The sequence below is a fragment of the Miscanthus floridulus genome, chromosome 2 (assembly GCF_019320115.1).
Source record: "Miscanthus floridulus cultivar M001 chromosome 2, ASM1932011v1, whole genome shotgun sequence".
NCBI classification, from domain to species: domain Eukaryota; kingdom Viridiplantae; phylum Streptophyta; class Magnoliopsida; order Poales; family Poaceae; genus Miscanthus; species Miscanthus floridulus.
In genome coordinates this window covers 161,551,809-161,573,779 of record NC_089581.1, presented here as the reverse complement: position 1 = coordinate 161,573,779, position 21,971 = coordinate 161,551,809, and the positions used below count along the sequence as shown (strand labels likewise).

The following is a 21,971-nucleotide window of genomic DNA, read 5'->3' as shown; positions in this document are numbered from 1 at the left end:
TTTCTGCCAATCAATTTCCATCAGTGCCGTGTAAAATAACCAACGTACAACTTTCAGTGTTTTCAACTGCTCTATAATCCCTATTAATTCAACTACTGATGCAATCATCTCTCTCTAAAAAAACTAATACTAACAGATGTAGGAAATGTTTTGCCGTCTTCCATCCAACCTGGCCTACTATCTAGAGATGTGGAATATCACAAGTGGAATTGCTGGATCTAGTATATAGCAAGGGCCGCAAGCAAAACCAACGACGCCTGCTGCTGCATCCTGTGGAACAATACCACTGCAATGGCAAACCATGATGAGGCCACGTGGACACACTGCTACCAGCCGGTCAGTCCCTTGGCAGCAAGCATCTTTGCATCTTCTAACATACACCATCAGATTCGCTCGTTTGCAGAATTGAGGGGTGATTGTGGTGTCGAGACAGGAGTGGTAGTGTGTGGGTACTGGGTAACCAAAGAAATGCCGTCCTCCGCTTTTACTTTCGTTGGACTTGGACGGCATCCAAGGAACCAAGTGAGCAAGAATAATCAGATTTGGCCGTGCATGTTCGTTGGGCACGATATGCCTTGTCGATGAATGAGCGTCAGTCATGGCAGATCATCTTGTTGAACTTATGGCTAAATTGTCCTCAGAATATGTACTCTGGATGGCTGAGAAGTGAGAATCGGCGGCACCAGTTGTCACCGCAGCAAACTGCTCAGCCAGCCCCCAGCACGAGGGGAGTCCAAGTTGCAGCTGGCAAGAAACAAATGTATGTTAAGTTGTTAGGTGAATTCCCGTGCTCATGTACCAGACATGGCTCTGAATTCGGCATAGGAAATGCCCAGAAGATGCATCCAACGACATAAGAGACATTTCAGTAAGCTATATTTTACTTCACGTGGATGACACTTTTTTTCAAGATCCAAACAGAAGTTCCAGTCGTTCTCAGTTTAGCATCCCAGCAACCCGAAATGTGAGGTGCCAGTGCTACGCTGGAATTAACCTAAAATACACGCTACTTTCTGTCTAAAAATCAAGTAAACCACGGTCATCTCAGTATCAAAATCATTCAGTTTAGAGGGAAAAAAATTAACCTAAAAAATGGAAACAGACATGGCACACCAGACTACCATGATAGATGGTACAGTAGGATATACCAATAAGAAGGCTGATAACCTCCTAGGCTCCTACTAAGAAGAGACTCGAAACGCAAATTTAAATGCACCAATCTCACATGATCCAAATGTGATATTATAATAATATAAAATGGGACAAAGATAAGGCATATATAGAATATAATAAATATATCATAAGAGACAACAACAGGAATTTACATTGCGACGCTAATTTATTGGAGATCGATAAGCAGAACAGTAGTAACATATCTCCAATTACTACTTTGCTCATTTGGCCTTCAATTGAAAAATTACAGAAACCAGATGAGCAGTGAAACGGCTAAGAAAAGAATGGCTAAAGGGCGGAAACGAGCTTTCTCCAACAAATAATTGCCATCTCTTGACAAAATCTAGGAACGAAACAAAAAAGATTACACGCTATGTACCCTATGCAACCTCCTTTGAAAAAATCAAGGAGACTAACCAAAGCCCCAACGTATTTGTGATGATGCTTCCGGCAAACATATCGTACATTGCAAGAACCAAATGCATCATAAAATGCATTTGGATGTTCTTGAAGGGGGCCTGTTAATCTCTGATAGCGAAAGAGGAATGTGCTTCTTCGTATCTTTGTATCTCCTGTATGTTGAAAGTTAAATATTAGTCTTCTGCTTAGGCGATAAGCATCTTTACATCAAGAAAACATTGTTTAACAAAATCCTGTCATATTGTTGAAGAAAACTAGTAGCGCTAGAGCAAGAGGTCTGCTACCAAAGAATAAATGCACTTCTCTGGTGGTGACAGGTTACTTCTCTAGAGTTTTCAGCCAGCAAAATCTATTTTCCAGCTGAAAGCAGCTTTAGCCAAAACTTCCAACAGTAAATCAGAGCTTCAGAGGCGTAACCTTAAAAGAACACACTATTATGCAAAGTTACAATATTCATAGAGGTGGCAAATTCAGGCAGACCCCACCTTAGAACAGAAATGAAACTACATAATATAGTCCAATTCATACTTGGCAGGTAAGATTACAAAAACTAAATAGTTTTGCACATATGTGGAACAGGAGCACACAACTGACAATTTCAACTACTGTTTCTTCTGTGGCAGCAATGACAACTCAAATCAGATATATAAATGGCGTACCCAGTGCAGAGAGCTCCCGCTGTGGCGAGCCTTACTGTTATGACCGGCACCCATTATACAAGGCGTAGGCCAGTGCAGCCGGCCCAGGGGCCAAGTGGTACTGTAGCACGCGGTACTGTAGCACGTGAAGGTTAGATTGGTTCGTTAGGAAAGAGATACGTTAGATTAATTCGGTTAGGATATTTTCTTAGGGGTAAGTCAGTCGTCTCTATAAAAAGAGAACCCTGTATCAGTTATAATAAGCAGAAACAAGAATTGTTTCCGGCTTCCTGAAGGGAGCCGGGGTTTTTCCTAACCCTAGCCGCCTCCTGCTGTCTCGCATGAACAGTGCCACCGCTACTGTAGCGCTGCGGGGATTCTAGGGCTGCAGCAGCAGCCGCCACAGCCCTTCGCCGGCGTCGAGAATACAGACCACGTCCTCCTCTCTTCCACCCCTATAACCTACGCAGTAACACCGATAGGGCATCTAGTCCTATCAGCCTGGTATCAAAGATGTCAGGTCCTCCATCCACATCCACGCAGCCGCCGTCCACCTCCGCCTCCCTGTCCCTGCCATCAGCGCCAGCGCCGTCGGCCGCGTCGGGGTTGTCGTCCGCATCCTCGGGAGCGCCCCTGACGTTGGAATCTTTGGCCGCCGCCGTGGCTGCGATTGCCCGCGGCATGGCGGCCATGCAGGCGACCCTGGCCGCCCTCATCCCACCACCTCCCCCTGCACAACAGCCGGCACCACCACTACCTCCACAGCCGTCGCAGCCACAGGCGATCTTCCCCTACGGCATGCCCCAGGCCAGCGGGACGGGGGTGCCCCTCCACTTGCTGCGGTGGCCGGCCTCGCCGTCTCCCATCCCGTCGTGGGCGATGGGCTCGACGACTCCGCCCATCTACATGATGGCCACGACCCCTACACCGTCGGCAGCCACGGTCGCGGCGTCCTCCGAGGCGCACCAGCCGCCCCCGACCAGCGGCATCGTCTATGGAGGGACGGACGGTACCCTCGTCTACGGTGGAGGCGGGTACTCCGACGGCGCCCTATCCGCGGAGGACTCGTCTACCGCTGCTCCCAATGGCGCCCATGCCCCTCCCAAATTTTACAAGTCGTAGTTCCCGACATTTGACGGCGCCGTTGATCCGCTCAATTGGCTCAACCACTGCGAGCAGTTTTTCCACGGCCAGCGAACATTGGCTTCGGATCGCACATGGCTAGCTTCATACCACCTTCGCGGCGCTGCTCAAACTTGGTACTATGCGCTGGAACAAGATGAAGGCATGCCGACCTAGGAACGCTTCCGCGACCTGTGCCAGCTCCGTTTCGGGCCCCCAACGCACGGCACGCGGCTGGCCGAGCTCGCCCGGCTACCCTTCCAGTCATCGGTCCAGGAGTATTTGGACCGCTATAATGCCGTGCTCTGCCATGATCGCGACCTCAATCCTCGCCAGAAGGCGGAACTGTACGTGGGTGGCCTCCCCGAGCACATCAAGGTCGGCGTCGAGATGCGGGATCCACCCGACCTTCAGACCGCCATGTATTTGGCCCGGGCATTCGAGCGTCGCGCGGCGGCCATGCCTCCAGCGCCTCTACAATAGGGCGCCCTACCTCCTCAGCGGCCAAGCCTTCCACCGCGCGTGCCAGGCGCAGGTGCTCCTCCAGCTGGAGCCCCTGTGCCCCCAGGGGGCGGACCAGCAGCGGCAAACGGGGCGCCCCCGGTGCGCCAGTTCCGCCGCCTCACGCCGGACGAGCAACTGGAGCGGCGTCGACAAGGGCTTTGCTTCAACTGTGATGAGCCCTACGTCCGCGGCCACGTGTGCCCACGGCTCTTCTACCTCGAATCGGACGACTACATCGATGACGGGCTGGGGGATGCCGCGGCGATGGATGACGTCGCCAACCCCGCGGCTCCGGACGCCCAGGAGCCTGCAGCCGCTAATGCTTTCGTGGTCTCTCTACACGCACTTGCAGGGATGCGCACGGACAATACGATGCTACTCCCGGTGATGGTTAAAGGGGAGCGGCTGTTGGCGCTACTCGACACCGGCTCCACGCACAACTTCCTCCATGGCGCGTCGATGTGCCGCCTACGGCTCGCCCCGACGGGCGGTGAGCAGCTCCGTGTCACCGTGGCCAACGACGACCGGCTCCCTTGCGAGGGCATTGCTCGCCACGTGCCCATCCGCATCGGCTCGGAGTCCTTTTCCATCACGTGCGTCGGATTGGACTTGGGTTGTTTCGACTTCATCCTCGGCGTCGACTACCTACGGACCTTGGGTCCCATCTTGTGGGATTTCGAGGCCATGACGCTGTCCTTCTGGCGTGAGGGCAGACACGTCCTTTGGCAGGGCGTGCGCAGCCTCGACGCGGCGGCTCCACAGCAGCACCTCGCTGCACTCTCCGCCGACGCCCAGCAACCGCTGATGGACTTGTTGCTGCAACAGCAGAGCGCAGTCTTCGACGAGCCCACAGGGCTCCCACCACACGGCACAGTCCCTCGTCGACGAGTTCCGCACCCTCTACCCTGCCTTCCAGCTCAAGGACGAGCTGTTTGCGCAGGCGGGGAGAGATGTTATGACCGGCACCCATTATACAAGGCGTAGGCCAGTGGAGCCGCTCAGGGGCCACGTGGTACTGTAGCGCGTGAAGATTAGATTGGTTTGGTTTGTTAGGAAAGAGATATGTTAGATTGATTCGGTTATGATATTTTCTTAGGGGTCAAGTCAGTCATCTCTATAAAAAGAGAACCCTGTATCAGTTATAATCAAGCAGAAACAAGAATTGTTTCCGGCTTCCTGAAGGGAGCCGGGATTTTTCCTAACCCTAGCCGCCTCCTGCTGTGCCTCGCGTGAACAGTGCCGCCGCTACTGTAGCACCAGGGGATTCTAGGGCTGCAGCAGCAGCCGCCGCGCTCTCGCCGCCACGGCCCTTCGCCGGCGTCGAGAGTACAGACCACGTCCTCCTCTCTTCCACGTGCAATGCGAGGAGACCGCGACTCGAACCCGGGACCTTCCGGTCACAGGCAATAAGACTCAAATCAGATATATAGCATAATCAAATATGTGAGCAAAAGCAAAAAACCTGAGATAATGTTAGAGCTGAAGCAGATTTGCGGGATTGCAGCTGATCCTTCAAATGGTTACGGTGCTGCAGCTGCATGTTCTCAAATTGCTGGAGAAGGAATGGGAAATTGATTGCACTATAGTTCTGCGTATCTTGGTTTCTATTGCCATCTTCTGTCACTTGCAGAATCTGAGAGTATGGATTTGCTGAAGATGTGCGCTTAAGATTTTCACTGAATGGCACAGTCTTCAGTCGAGTCCTCAAGATCTTGAAGGCCGCACTTTGCTGCGTAAACATATAAACCCCACGATGTGTAATCTCTCTCGACAGAATCTGGTTAGAAGTTTGACCTCATAGGAGGAACAATGAACTACAGTTCAACTCATTCTAACAAAAAAGAAGATATATGAAAGACCACATTCCACATACAAATTGAATACAGCAGTAGAAAAGCACAAAAAGATGGAGATGAAGAAGCAAGTGCAATATGAGGACCATGGAGATAACTTTTTACATCGCAAAGCTACTGCAACAGATAGTTTCAGTGTACAATTACAATAAGCCTCCTTATAGACCTCCTTATAGAGGAGACTCCTGACAATTATGGATATAAATAATGTAAGTAACAGCTTGCCTAACTAATATAATAGATAAAGTATCAAACAGCCCTTATACTAGGAAACTAACCATTCTTTTGGGAAACAGATATTCTTAGTGGAAGTAGGGATGAAACAGCGAAGACTAGTTGATTATCCCAACCCAAAATGAAAATAATATCTTCGAAAGGCAAAATGAATTCATGAGATACACGTCTTAATTTAAGATTACAATATCTGATGCTTTGTTTCGGAACTGGGTGAAAACTATTCTAGAAACTGTGCAAGAAGCTAAATTGTTACAGGTGTGTAGCATGCAGCATAAGCTTTTTGTCTAGTGTATGTTACCCAAACATTCATTAGACGGTAACCAAAGAAAAGCTGCAGAAACTGCAACAGATGAGACACATTGAACATACCTGAGGCAACAGCATCAGGAGACCATAAAGAGTTTTTAGAAGCCACGTGTGTTTTCCAGGCTCGAGAAGCTGCAAGTTTTTAAGAGCATGTTATGGAATTCCCAAGCCAAAATGATTAGTAAGATGTAACAACTAAATCTCCGTACAAGTCATCATAGTTTTCATAACATGTTGCACCACATAAACCCCAACATGTTGGTTTTACAGCATCCAAACTAAACATGGAATCATTAGGGGATAGCAAATAGTCTGAAAACATCGTATCAAAAGGACAGCGAGCATACAGTAAATGTACAGAACTACAGATGAACAGCTGAACAGCATGAAACAAAGATCGGTTCAGACCTATCATGCCATATGGATCATGCGGAACTAGAAATCAAACTAAAATAGCCAAGTAGAAATCCCCAAGTTTCAGAATTCAAATGTGCCTGAGAAAGAGAGAGATAAATTTGCAGGAACGGATTATCAGAACAAGTTACCTGTAAACGCAAGTAAGCAAATACTGGAGTCTCTAAGAGACGGATCAATTTATCTAATTGAACCAAAAATTTCACATTTATGTCTTCTTCCCCCAGTGACTGAATAACACAGCTTGCGTGACTGTACGCCTACACACATATAGAAAGAACATCCAAAGATCAGCCAATAGAATACTATACTAGTAGGCAACACATATTCAAAATGAATCATTACCTGAGCAAGTAGACACAAACTTATCGTAGCCATCGGAGAGTGGCGCCATGAAGCATATAAAGACTGAAACAAATCCTTGCCACAGGAATCCACTAACGACTTCTTAAGAAGAGAGCGGAGCTCACCAAGTTCAGTTGATGTGAGCAAAATCAAATTCAAAGCCTGCAGGTAGTTAAAAAATAATGCACAAGTTTCACAATCACATTTTGGCAGTAGAAGAATGTTGTAGAATTAGGACATACCTGAACCATGACGGATGCGAAATCAAGGTCAACTTCACTCTCAAGAATAGTGGAGAACTCTCGATATACTTTTTCAGCACCCAGAAGAACGCAGAGCCGGCGGACTATCAAAGCACCACGCCTGTAGAAGCACCTCAAAGCATTATTTTCTAATATGTTCACCAAATACTGAATCATATATCCTATAAAAACAAGAGATATATGATTAAAAAGCAGAGTCAACTCTAGAAATCGAAATTTTACATACTTCTCCAGTAGAAAATGGTTGTTGTGGAAGGTGCGGATTAGGTAGGATACAAGATGATGGAAGTGGTGAGACTCTTCAGCTATACATGCATGAACTTCCAATACTAATAGGACAACCTGCACAAGTAAAAATGTTGTGACAAACAACCGGCATGCTCACAGTTCATTAGCAAAATGTATCAATGGTGGCTAAACCTATACATCTACTCCACAGGAGTAAGTAGTCTGTCGTGGTTGCACCTACAGCTACCACATTCCAGGTAAAAATAAATATCATCCAGTTTGAGGTTTGTCAAAGAACTCCAGATTTTCAACCTTGGACAACATAGTGGACCTATCCTAGCTAACAGAACAACAATTGGAATAATATTCAAATCAGTGATTAAACAAATTGGACCTATACTAGCTTGTGATATGGTTCAGATAAATGGCAGCTGCATACTCCTACTCTCAATTGAGGAGGATAAGTGGAGTGGAGCAAACTACTCAGAGCCTGCCCTGACCGGTGGAGCTTGGAAGTGGAAATGCCCTCCAGGCTCCAAGAAAACCTGGAGCTCCGAACAGCTGGCCGAAGGGTGGTTGTTACAGCGGCGGGCTTTGCTTCGAAGGAAGTATGGAGGAGATCGAGGAACGCGAGAGCGAGCTAGGGCTTGGTGGGCAGGAGCCGTGGTGGCTGCGGCAAGAGGAGATGATGAACAGTAACGTGGCTGGGCACCCAAGGGAGACAGTAAGTCTCAATCCCAGGTTAAGATCTATTATTCCATATGGTTAGCCTTTATAGGCGTTACAAGATCTGCCACAAACATAGCTAACCGACTCCACAATTCCTGGACTCCTAAAACAACTCTTAACCAATCCATCTAACTTAACTTAGACTCTAACTCTTCCTCCAAACCGACTCTGTAGACACAGACCTGACCGCGTGCTAGGTTAGCCACGCTGCCTACGATGATAGGTCTTACCGACCATAACAGTTGTAGTTTTTTTTTTCTTGCCTGCCTCAACTCTAGTGCTCACAGCTGCCTTCATAGTCATAGCCCATGCCACATGGGCTGATGGGGCCCTTTATAAAGAAATTAACAAATCACCAAACAGATATTGTCTCACCAGACCAAATCACATCTTAAGTTCTTAACTAACTTAACACTTATATCTATGATTATGTGAATCTAGCTTATCATCTAAGATTATTACTCCAAGCTTCAATGGCGCTGGGGTGTGGTGCTACAGTACCAGGCCCACACCATAGCAACTTGTGCCCTCCAAATAGATCCAAACCTTGCTTGAATAATGAAATGATACTAAAAACTATAACTCTATAAGTCACCGCATACTAATAGCACAATATAATATCATCTAATCACAGCCCACAACATGATGTAGTTTCAAATTCTAGAAACAAGCAGAGCAGTTTGGAAGGCTTTTCAAAGAAAACTCACCGCGTCTGAAGGATCAGAAAGTGCATTTAGGAGTGGATGAAAAATATCATTCAGGTACGCCAAGAACTGTTCCAGAAAATATGTAAATAAACCATAGGTCCAAACGGAGTTGTGTTAATCAAAATGAATTGCAACTATCACATGTCCAACTCTAAGTTGACAATAAAATCATAGCAATGTAAAAGCTTAAAAACATGCAGGTACTTATTGAAGGTAGTTGTTGAAATTTATCAAAATGCAGTCCAAAAAAGGCATCAGTCTTTTAGTACCTCAGCACGATATCGATCCAGCAAAGTGAAGAACCAATGCAATGCTTCAATTCGAGTGGCCTCATGTTCACTGTTCAATTCTCTGAAAAGAAAGGACAAAAGGTCAATGCCTTGTCACAAATGTCATGTTGATATAATTATCAAATTACCAGCACAGGCAGAGCATAAACAACTCAAATTACCACACAGATAGATGCCTAACAGTTCTACATAATTTCATTTCCATGGGACTTGATAGAGAACCTTTTTGCGATTGAAAGAATTGCTCCGATATCAAATCCCTCAGCTGGATCAGCTTTTATAGCACGGAGTTCCTCATTTGTTTCGCGTGCAACCTTGCAAACAAAGAAGTCAGTAACTAAAGTAAATGCTATTCCTGAACAGGCACACACCACACAGTTTACATTTGCAGTAATTGTACGAATCAAAACCATAAGACGGGAAAGTACCACTCGGATTTTCTCCTCCTCGTCAGATATGCATGGTAAGATAGCACCCAATATATCCGCATAGTAAGGAACAAGTTGTTCCCCACCAAGCTTCACAAACTCGTTGATCTGCACTTTAAAGGATAAGCCATAAGTCAAGGCATTCTTACAAATACTAAAACAGCTTCTGCAGTCTAGATTCTAGGTTTTAAGATCACAGAAAAAACATGAAAGACAAATTACCCATGTGATGGACGTCAACCGAGTGAATTCATCAGTAGAGCCTGCCCTCCGAACGAGTATTTCAGCCATACGACCATAATCTACATTCTTTTCATTTAAGTTATGATAATCAGCATTGAAAGCATAAAAAATGAAGACAACCTTTAAGAGTTTATACAAAAAATAAAAGGATAACTGAAGGAATAGGCATCCCACAATGTCTTTTACATCTAAGCTGTTAAAAGACTTATAGCGATATAGAGCAGCCTTACTGGTGAGTTCTTTATCTCCTGCAGAAACTCAGAAAGTGCTGCATCAGCTTGCTGCCTTATCTCATGACTGGAATCACTCAGCATATTGAATAAACCTGCAGGGGTAGTGATAGAAAGGTTGTTGAGCAGTCAATAGAAGTATAAAAGTAATGCACTTGGAGAAAAGGTAGGGATTACCATCGAGAAAATCAGGAAGGAAACCAAGCATGTCAATATCAGGAACACTGTCTAACACTGTTATCCACCCCACCAAAAATTGTCTTACATAAGGATTCAACACATTCATGCGCTCTCTCAAGAGCGGTATGAATTCTTCTATGCTAAAGAGCAAAAGCAAGATATGGGGCCAAATCAGAAATCAACACTGACATTAAAACAACCAAGGCACTAATAAGGAAAAGGCAATCATACACAGCATACCTGAACTGATCACTCTCAGTTACGATATCCTGGTGGATAAATAATTATCTTATCAGGGATAATTAAGAAGAGAAACAAGGGGCAAGTTGTAGATATATGAGTACAGTCCAAGCGATTATACCTTGACAAGCCTATCAAGAAGGTGAGCTGCACTTTGAACATTAGCATCGGAATCTGCAGAAAGCTTGCATAAAGCATCAAAAATTTTGTTGAAGTAGATGATGAAATCCCCTCTGACAACCTAAAGATAGAAATTCAATTAGTGTAAAGCAAACAGACAATTTATGTTCCATCACTGAACTAAATGCTCACCTTTGCTATGTTGTATAGCGCTTCACAAGCATAGTAACGCACTCTACTATCTTGGTCCAGGAAAGAATTAAGCACAGGAGGCACAATTTGCTGGAAGCACAAAGCAACAGAGTTTATTGTACAGTCAAATTGGCAAGACAGAATAATATCGCGGACAATATAATGTAGGCATTGAACATAATTCATGTTAACAGAGCTTCTATGCTGGGTAGACATGTAAGTAGCACAATAACAGTGTATTTGTATATGTAACAGAAGCTTTGTATTAAACTAATAACTATATGATTTGAACATGAGCACACAATGCCATCTAATAAATTTATCTCCATTCCCAAGATCTAACCATATTAATGAAAAATATTCAGTAGAACCCTACAATCTCCCTCATTGATCTTTCTTCCAGATCCCCAATATCCATTTCAACTGATGGCAACAATATAACTCCATAAAATCCTACGAGATTAACGTATGAATAACACCGTACAGAACTAATATTTTCCAATCATCAAATGCAACCTGTTAAAAGAACGCCAGAAAAGAAGTGGCTGAAAGTGGGAGGCCATATCTGCAACTCGTAGAAGTTAATCCCTCTGGTTCGCAAATAATTGACATTTTTTACAAAGTTTAAGTCAAACTTTTAAAACTTTGACTACAAGAAACTTTTAATGTGTTTAGTTTAGAAACTTGATGATCATCATCAACAACAACAACAACAAAGCCTTTAAGTCCCAAACTTGATGATCATATGCATAGATTTGTCTTGAAAAGTACTTTCATAAAAGAATAAATATGTTAGGATTTTCATTTACATTCTAATAAAAAATAATGATCAAAGCTATGTTTTGGAGACCATGTCATTCTCCAAAACTCCAAGTATTTGCAAACTGTGGGGTGACTATTTTCATGGTGAATCAGTAAGCATAATGTCCTTCAGCACTGAGGGAAAGGACTATACACAATTCATCAAATCATACTTGAGCTCCATCTCAATAAATGCAAATGGAAATCTAAAGTACTAGAGACCACAAGAAATGAAGTCATTTGGAATCATTGACTAATAGATACGTTCAGCATGTAGTACACCAATAGAGGAATGCATGATCCAATGGTGAAGCTCAATAAGGCAAGTTGCCGTTGGCAGTTTCAGCCCCGTAGTTGCCAACTTGCCATTTACAGATTACATATGCATGCAGGTTTTAAGGCAAATGGCCATATGATTTCCTTTAAGAGCCACAAGGATTCACCCCATTTCGGATGACACTGCATAAAGTTGAATATGAATACACCAAATAGACCTTTCAAAAAAAATACACCCAATAGAAGTTAAGAGTTAAAGCTTGCACTAGCAAACCTCGAGATGCTGAGCTGCCTCACTGGTGAGTCCAACAGTAACTGCTGCAAGGCCAATCAACCCACCCTGCTAACATCAAAGTGCCACAGAACTCAACAAATCTGACCTCATAAGAACAGAGACATGAACTACGGCGGTCTAAGCAAACCTTCCGATGGTTCGCTTGTGGCGAGTATGTAAAATCGTTGGTGAGCAGCGAGATAACCGCTGATATCTTTTCATGCTCCCCAGCCGTTGCAAGCTGCTTCACAATTCCCTCAATCTGTACAAAGGCCACAGCAACAAAAAAAAAAATCATCTCAAATCCCTGGCGATTGCTCTAAGACCAAAGCCCGCTAGGAATCGAATCCCTCACCTCGAGCGCGGCGTTCTTCCGCTTCTCGTAGAGTTTGTCAGATAGGTTCCGAAGCACGGCGCCCGGGATGGATAGTGCGTCTGCGGCCATCGCCGGAGAATCCACCCAGGAGATCCCCTGCCCCGCCGCCGCTACAGCCTCCCGATCGCCGGCGATCGCCGCATCGGCCGCACCCCCCGACCCACGGCCCCGCAGCCGCGACCCAACCCTAACCCGACAGGCCAAGGTCCAAGGCGATGGGCACCAGGAGCGGGGAGGCGAAACCCTAAAGACCTGAGCCCCAACCCGAGCTCGCTCGCAGCAACAGCTCGAGTCTAGGAATGGATTTGCAGGCGGAGGCGACGGTGGTGTGATCTGGAGGAAGGAGAGGGGATCGGGGCGCTACTGCTATTTTTCTTTCTCCTCCGCAAGGGTAACGTTTACCGTTGTGGCGGCCATTAACGGCGCCTGTTTCCTGTGGGTGATGGACTATGGTCCAGGGCGGAAGCCAGCCTGGCAAGTGGGGCCGGGATTCATGACCTGGACTGCGGCGTAGCCTCGTAGGGGGCTCGGCTCCGGTGCCGGGCGGTCAGGCGGTGGACTGGCCGTCAGCCGAGCAGCGCGGTGCGTGGACCAGGTGTATCCATGCGAGGGTCTCCGGTCGTGTCCGCTGTCCACTGGTTCTCTCTCCACGGAAAAGGGAGCTGCTCATCTCCAACATCAACGCCTAAAATATAAGACATATTTATCCTCTAGATAGCGCTATAGGCAAAAACTTTAATACATATTCGACATCTTCTTCAACTCAAAAGATAATCCTTTCTACAAATAGGTTTTTAGGAGAGAGGATACTTATATTTGGGTTGTGTCTCTCTGACAACACAAAATAGATTTCCCGTATACGTACTATGTTGGAGGCTGATTTTAGGTCTCATGCTACCCATTTTAGGTTTAGGTGTCCATATGGGTTCCTTGTTGAAGACAGTCTAACGCGTGTTTAGCTCGAGGATTGCTGAAGACGTGACGCGACGGTTCCCTGTTTTTCAGGGACAGGGTCTGTGTCTGTTTGGTTGCCTCGACCTTTTTCGGTCTGTATAATGAAGTCGTAGAGAAACAAATTATGGGCCTGTTTGTTAGTTTGTCATGCCAAATTTTTGATAAATTATGGTTGTCAGAGAAAGTTCGGTGAGAAAAATTGAAGCCACGTTTGTGGCAAAGTTTTGTAAGAAAATGAGTTTATGATGTGTGGGATAGCGTGCTAAAAAGTGTGACGGCCGTATCTGTGGCAGCGAACCAAACAGCTGCCAGAAAAACTATGGCATGACTGACCTAGGGCATGGTACATTCTGATCACAAACCAAACAGACCTTATGTTTTTCAGGGACGATGCGAAGACATGTTGTTTGTATGAGTCACAATATTCATACAACATGTTTTAATGTTGGAAAGAATTTTATATAGACCAGCAGAATTCGTTCAAATTAAGGGCTTGTTTATTTCCAAGGCGTTCGGTTGTACTACTTCCCGCTTGTTTCAGCTTATTTTAGCTTATTTTCTCTCACAGAATACTATTCAACCATCCGAAATAATCCAAAATTCACTATTCCACCTACCAGCCGAACATCCTCGAGATCTTTAACCCAAGGGGATCGGAGATGATTGGAGAGGAATGAGGACGATTTTGACTCGTAGGAGATTAAATTATCCTCAATCCTTTTTAACCCATGTGGTTTGAAGATAAAACGAATAAGGCCTAAGAGGATGATTGGTTGCTCACATCTTGTCCACGTAGGCTTCACGTATGCAAGGTCCACGTGATTAGTTGCATGGGCGAGGGCTGAGGGTGTTGGCTAGGCTCCTCCCGTGCAAAAGGCACCTAGACCACTTCTCCTAATATGCAAATTTTCTTCGTTCCCGGGCCTACCGCGAGGCGGTGCAAGGGCGCGAGCGAGGGTGTGCGCACAAAGACTAAAATTGTCGTGGCAGCTACTAGGTCGGGGCAGGCACCCAAACACCGGAGCTATTGATATGTGGCCCCTGCTTAAGGTTAAGGTTGGTTTCACACATGCTAGGTGCCCTTAGTTAAGTTTTTATTAGTGATCCAAACCCCTCTCCTCTTAGGTTGGCCTCAACTGCACACCACTGCTTTGGTGCTCTTGCTCCTGCGCTCATGCTGCTCGCGAGTACCCGTGCTCGTCATACTGTGTGCCACCACTTTGGGACGTGAGAAAGGAAGGAGAAGAAAGGGATAGAGGAGCTAATAGTGGTGTTCGGTGGCAAAGGGAGTGCTTGCGCTCGTGTAGCTTGCCGACATCTGCGCTCGTGCGACTCGCGCGGTGCAAAATGCCGCTCAGGAAGGGAGTAGAGAATGAGAGGGGAAGGGATGAGAGGAGCCAACAAGCATGAGGGTGATGTGCAACGTTGGTGGCGCGGTAGGTTAGGATACCGAGGGAGATGAGAGTGAGGAGGACTAATGCAATTTACACACCACGCTGGATGTTGATTGTACGTGTCATATTAAATCTAATGTCAAATAAATGGATATGAATATCAGGTGAACCACTTAAAAAGCTAAGGACAAAAATTTATACTTTCAAAGTTTATGACCAAAATCTATACTCAAAGTTTATTCACTAGGTGACACGGAGGCAAAAGTTAACTATAGCGCATTAACTACTACTCTATTTTAAAGTATAAAATATTTTGTCTTTTCTAGATACATTGTTTTTGTTATGTACTTCCTCGGTCCACAAAAAGAATGCGATTGTCGCTTTTCTAGTAGTTGAACAATTTGAACTTTGACTGAATTTATATAAAAATACTATCATTTTTATACAAAAATAAGTATCATTGAATTAGTTATAGAATATATTTTCATAATATTTTTTCCTGAAGATATAAATACTAATACTATTTACTATAAATTTGAACTAATTTGACGGCACGAATCACATATTGCATTCTTTTGTGGATAGAGGGAATATTTAGACATAGTGTATATCTAAGTGCGTACGTAGTAAAATCTATGTATCTAAAAAACGTGAAAACTGTCGACGGAATATCGTCGGCAGTCCTCCGAGAGATATCTCATGAAGGTAGATTGATCGATAGAGATTCATGGATGCAAGGTCCGCATGATTAGTTGCGTGGGCGAGGGGCGAGGGGTGTTGTGTCGTGCAAAAGGCACCTAGACCTCTTCTCCTAATGTGCAAATTTTCTTCATTCCCAGAGGGCCTAGCGCGAGGCGGTGCGAGGCGCGAGTGGGGGTGTGCGCACAAAGACTAAAATTGTCGTGGCAGCTACTAGGTCGGGACAGGCACCCAAACACCGGAGCTGTTGATATGTGGCCCTGCTTAAGGTTAAGGTTGGTTTCACACATGCTAGATGCCCTTAGTTAAGTTTTTATTAGTGATCCAAACCCATCTCTTAGGTTGGCCTCAACTGCACACCACTGCTTTGGTGCTCTTGCTCCTACGCTCGTGCTGCTCGTGAGTACCCGTGCTTGTTATACTGTGTGCCACCACTTTGGGACATGAGAAAGGAAGGAGAAGAAAGGGAGAGAGGAGCTAATAGTGGTGTTCGGTGGCAAAGAGAGTGCTTGCGCTCGTGCGGCTTGCCGGCATCTACGCTCGTGCGACTCACGCGGTGCAAAATGCCGCTTGGGAAGGGAGTAGAGAATGAGAGGGGAAGGGATGAGAGGAGCCGACAAGCATGAGGGTGATGTGCAACGTTGGTGGTGCAGTAGGTTAGGATACCAAGGGAGATGAGAGTGAGGAGGAGCTAATGCAATTTACACACCACACTGGCTGCTGATTGTACGTGTCATATTAAATCTAATGTCAAATAAACTAATATGAATATCAGGTGAACCACTTAAAAAGCTAAGGACAAAAATTTATACTTTCAAAGTTTATGACCAAAATATATACTCAAAGTTTATTCACTAGGTGACACGGAGGCAAAAAGTTAACTATAGCGCATTAACTACTACTATATTTTAAAGTATAAAATATTTTGTCTTTTCTAGATACATTATTTTTGTTATGTACTTTCTCAGTCCAAAAAAAGAATGTGATTGTCGCTTTTCGAGTAGTTGAACAATTTGAACTTTGACTGAATCTATATAAAAAGTACTAACGTTTTTATACAAAAATAAGTATCATTAGATTAGTTATAGAATATATTTTTATAATATTTTCATAATATTTTTTCTAAAGATATAAATACTAATACTATTTACTATAAATTTGATCGAATTTGAACTGATTTGACAACACGAATCCCATATTGCATTCTTTTATGGACAGAGGGGATATTTAGACATAGTGTATATCTAAGTGCGTATGTAGTAAAATCTATGTATCTCAAAAACATGAAAACTATCAATAGAATATCGTCGGCAGTCCTCCGAGAGGTATCCGACGAAGGTAGATTGATCGGCAGAGATGCGTGTAATCGAGAATAAGAAGACAACAGAGACACGAGTTAGACAGGTTCAGACCATTAGTATGATGTAATACCCTACTCTTGTGGTCTATTGGATTATATTGGCTATCGTGTGATATTGCATGAGTTTAGAGAAGGTCCCTATCCGCCTTATATAGCCCGAGGAATAGGGTTACAAGTCGGTTAGATCTAGAAGATAACTGGAAAGTAATAACAGATTACTGGAATCATGAGATCAAACATATCCTGACAGATCTTATAGTATCTTCAGGATATCTTCTCGGTGTCTTGCGGGAGACGCCGAGCAGCGTCGTGCCCCGCAAGGCTTCATCTTATGTTTGGGCTACCCCTGGGGGCTATCCTAGGGGCATAGCCCAAGTGGTCTACTGTGGGTATCCGGGGTCGTACCCCCCACAGTTAGTCCCCGAGCGCCTTATATCTGTTGTACAACGCTGTTTTGAGCTTGTCCAAGCAGGTGCAAACAAAGCCGAGCAGTCAAACTCATGGTCCAACCACAGTGATGAGTTGCCGAGCAGTTATGAGCCATCACCGAGCAGCCTCATTCAGCGTGTTAGGGTAGGCGAGGCCCTTTAATAGCATGAACCCACTTCCTTAGGTAAACATCTCAACTATGTGTTCCTGATCCATTTTTATTCTGTACCATTGCCGAGTAGTGTGCTAATTCACTTGTGGGAAGATCCATTCGCAGGATCGAGCGATGTACTTCTCGGGCGTGCCGAGGGATGATTGGCCATAGGTAGTAGACGCTCGGCCACCAGCTCAGCCTGAGGAGGGAGTCTTCAGTGCCTCATCGGAGTTCAAAGGCGCGGATGCTGGTCGGATAGAGAGTCCTCCCCCGGTGTCAGAGAAAGTTTGGGGAAAGAGGGTAGCGGCACATGAGCTGGCCCGGAAGAAGAGGCAGACGGCGGGTGCTGCCCCCACAAACTGAGAGGCATCTCGCTTGATGGTGACCGGACCACTCAGACATAGAGTGCAGCGATGTTCGAGTGGTCGAACGATGACGGGGATCCAGTAGCTCCTCGTCCGAGCATTGAAGCGCCTTCGTGTAGAACGCGCATGGAGGAGCGATCGAAGGGAGGGGAGGGAGTCCCCGAGCAGCAGGCGAAGGGAGTCCCTGAGCAGCAGGCAAGAGGAGTCCTAGAGCAGCAGGCGGAGGAGAGGCCAATGGCAGAGACTATGAGATCTCCACCCTAGGGCGCGAAAGTTGACCCTAGGGCCGTGCCTGGGGGCTTGGGTAGGCAGTGCCGGTTCAGAAAAGTTTACTGGCAGGCCGACACATAATTATCCTTGCCTTTTTGTAATTTTGCTGTCATATCCTTGTCTCTTTCGGCGATTGATGAGCTAATTTGAAGCAGAGCGAGATGTATGGAGGAATTGAATCTATCCACCTAGACCAGTGAGCAACTAAGGGTTGGTCCTAGCGTGGAGGCGATGCCGATAGATCCCATCCCAGAGTCCTCGGGTGCTCGGCAGCCTGTGGAGGAGTCAAGCGCCCCTGCTAGTGGACTTGGGGCAGCGAATGGTTGGCGTCGATGGCGGATGGGTCAGCGGCGGTGCCCGAGGCAATGGCGGTAGCCGCTAGGTCTTCAGAGGCGGACACTGGAGTTGCCGACGCCACACCAAAGTCTATAGCAGATAAGCCAGTGGTGCCCAAGGAGCAGACGATGCTCCCTTAGGCATCGGAGGGCATGGTCGGACATGCTGTCCGGGCACCGAGTCCCCTGATGGTGCCACCAGCTGTGAATGAGGAGGACGAAGTGGAAGAGATCGAACGTGAGGAATCACGACCCAAGCTGTCTGAATCCTCCACAAGCGAGGCGACGAGGTGGTGGTCGTTGAGGAGGAAGACACCACTAGGGAGCTCAAGAGGCTAGAGTCCACCCTATCGATGGCAATGAAGCAAATCAAGGTTAGCATTGCGTCATCGATGTTCATCTTTAACATTGGAGATTGGAGTTCGTCATAGTCTTGGTGCTTTTGCAGGGGATAGCTCGGACTATCGAGCAACGGTGCCAACTGATCAAGAGGATGGAGCCCTTGCTGATGAAAACAAAAAACTAAAGGAGGCGATGAAGTTCATGGAGAAAAATGTCTAGAGGGCCTAGCGCGATGTTGCCAAGTCTCAGGCGTGGAATCTGGAATACCAAAAGGGGGCTCTATCTGAGCAGTTGGCGACTGTGTCCAAGCAGTTGTGGGGCAAGTCTAAGCAACTAGCCATCGTCTCCGAGTGGTTGATGAGTGTGTCTAAGTTGTTGGAGCGGAAGTCCGAGTAGCTCTAAAACGTCTCCGAGCAGAGAAAAGGTATGGCGTATTGGTGATTTTGCTTTGCATTGTTGAACAGTCATATTATTGCTGACAACTGTTGTGCTTGTAGAGCAAGATATAGAGCTCGGCCAGCTATGCCAAACTGTCGGGCAACTCTAGGAGGAGAAGAAGGCGACTGGGCAAGTGGAGAAGCTGGCCAAGGAGCTGAAAGGTGAGTACTTCATGGTTGGAGTTAGTGCTAGAGTAACTTCTTTGGTTAATAGATCCTTGTGATGCCTACAGAGTACCATTGGAGGACCAAGGCACAGTTCGATATGCTAGAGCGAGAGGCCAGGACCCAGCGAAGCAAGCTCAACGCTGTAGTTGCCAGAGTCAAGCCGATGCTCGACTGCGTCGACCTGGAGGTGGCTCCTCAGCTCGGTGGTAGGCTGCCGCATTGAGACACCATCATCAACAGGTGCAAGGCGGCGTGGGAGAACTTCAAGAGCTTTAACCGTGACACCACCATCACCACCTTTACACACGCCCTAGCGGTGGTCCGGTCCCATAACTCAACCATTGACCTTCAAGTGATAGGGGCTAGATTCGCTAGTTGGACAAAGGCGATGGAGCATCAGCAACTAGAAGATGAGGTGGAAGACGCGGCAAAGAAACTGGCTAGCGACATTGACCTATTCCACGAGATAGACGGCGATGGCGAAGCCCCATGATCTGCTCGAAGAAAATTCTATAATAATTGGAGAGAGTAGTTAAAACGCGCAAAGGCGTAGACATGCATTTATATATATATATTGTAAAGTGACATGTACATGTTTTATGCAGTTTGCTAGTATTGCGGTGAAAAATCGTTGTAGTGTTAACCCTAACACAGTTATACGTAGTATAAATAGCGTCCGAGCAGTTAGTTCATTACTAAACTCTTGGCCTTGGCTAGCCCATAATCCATAACGTCGAGCACGGAGACCGTAGCACATGTAGGGAGAGATTGGAGACTAGGTATTCTCCATAGAGAATAGAGCGGAACGTGTGCTACTCGGCGGTTGGCGAAATAACTTGGAGATATATATAGTATAAGTAACGTTCGGGTAGTTGGTTCTTTACTAGACTCTTAGCCTTGGATAGTCCATAGTCTATAACATCGAGCACAGAGCCCATACACGTGTAGAAGGAACAGGCATGACCAAGGAACCGTAACTGACCACCCATAATGTAGAGCATAGAGCCTATAGCACGTGTAGGGCAAGATTGGAGACTGGGTCTTCTTCATAGAGCACAGAACATAACGTGTGTTGCTCGGTGGTCGACAAAATATCTTGGAGATATGGAGAAACATGGTGGAGCATTTATGGAGATCATGTATTGGAGTTTGTTAAGTAGTAGCTTGGACCTAGCGACTGCAAATAGAGATTAAACCGTAATGGAGAAATAATGATGACAAATTATGGTTGAAAGCTCTAGTTTGGTTTTGGTGAATTGATGAAACCCTAAGTGCTAATCTAGTTTATCAAGTGATCATAAGATAGGTAGCATACTTCAAGTGGAGAAGCTAATGAAGATCATAACATGACAATGGTGATGGCATGGCGATGATCAAGGGCTTAAACTTGAAAAGAAGAAAGAGAAAAACAAAAGCTTAAGGCAAAGATATAACTTGTAGGAGCTATTTTGTTTTGGTGATCAAGACACTTACAGAGTATGAACACATTTAGGTTTGATAGTCGTACTATTAAGAGGGGTGAAATTCGTGTCAGAATATAGTTATCAAAGTGCCACTAGATGCTCTAACTCATTGCATATGCATTTAGGATCTAGTGGAGAACTAACACCCGTGAAAATATTTGTGACCCTTACTGTACTCGACCGGATGCTGGGGCTTCAGCGTCTGGTCAGTTTTGTTGGAACATCTAGTCAGCTTCATAGCCGTTGAAATCTGACGAACAGCGTTTGAAGCTGGTGATGCGTGACGTCCATCGGACGACCAGACGCTGAGGGCTGGCATCCGATCAGTTTGACCGGAGCATCCGGTCAGAGTGTAGTGTGCCCAGTGAAGGGGTACAACGGCTCTATTTTATGGGGAGCTTCTATTTAAGCCCATGGCCGGCTATGGCTCATATCTTTAGCCATTTTCATTGACATAGCAACCTTGTAAGCCTAGCCAAAGTCCTCCCACTCATCTCTATCATTGATTCATCATCATAGTGAGATTGGAAGTGAATCCAAGTGCATTGCTTGAGTGATTGCATCTAGAGGCACTTGGTGTTCATGTTTCACTATGGATTTCGCTTGTTACTCTTAGTGGTTGCCGCCACCTAGATGGCTTAGAGCAATGAGGATCGTTGAGCGGAGGGTGGTGATTGTCTCTGGCTCCGATCGTGGTGATTGTGAGGGGTTCTTGACCTTTCCCCGGCGGAGCGCCAAAAGGTACTCTAGTGAATTACTCGTGGCTTATGTGATCCTCATCTTGTGTTGGTTGTGCGGCACCCTATTGAGGGTTTGGCGTGTGAAGCCAATTAGCACGTGAACCTCCAAGTGAGTGAATCACCACAATGAGGAGTAGCTTGTCGGTAAGCAAGTGAACCTCGGTAAAAATCGTTGTGTTCATCCTTTGATTCCAAAGTGATTGGTCTTTATTGTTATTCATCCTTGTAAGAGCTTGCTTGCTTGGTTGGTGTGGCTCTTTAGTTAGTCTTTG

General features: G+C 45.8%; 1 protein-coding gene and 1 pseudogene across 4 annotated transcripts; one reads left to right on the top strand and one right to left on the bottom strand.

The window, feature by feature from the left end:
- Positions 1–1,278: 1,278 nt before the first annotated feature.
- On the bottom strand, positions 1,279–13,016 carry LOC136535356 (protein VAC14 homolog). 4 transcript variants are annotated; one of them, XM_066527646.1, is made up of 20 exons: positions 12,569–13,015; positions 12,362–12,475; positions 12,214–12,282; positions 10,863–10,952; positions 10,672–10,791; positions 10,551–10,579; positions 10,308–10,450; positions 10,131–10,225; positions 9,880–9,966; positions 9,658–9,765; positions 9,452–9,543; positions 9,209–9,290; positions 8,940–9,005; positions 7,502–7,617; positions 7,255–7,375; positions 7,013–7,174; positions 6,799–6,927; positions 6,317–6,385; positions 5,320–5,586; positions 1,279–1,745 (listed from the first exon to the last, which is right to left on the bottom strand). In XM_066527646.1, exons 1-20 carry the CDS (start codon positions 12,656–12,658, stop codon positions 1,695–1,697), a joined length of 2,100 nt encoding a protein of 699 aa, XP_066383743.1. In that variant the 5' UTR covers positions 12,659–13,015; the 3' UTR covers positions 1,279–1,694. The 4 variants fall into 4 exon arrangements, with proteins under 4 accessions (XP_066383743.1, XP_066383749.1, XP_066383755.1 ...); XM_066527652.1 differs by having other exon boundaries at positions 12,214–12,279; XM_066527658.1 differs by lacking the exon at positions 5,320–5,586 and having other exon boundaries at positions 12,569–13,016.
- LOC136513631 (uncharacterized) lies at positions 2,913–4,841 on the top strand (annotated as a pseudogene).
- Positions 13,017–21,971: the final 8,955 nt, after the last annotated feature.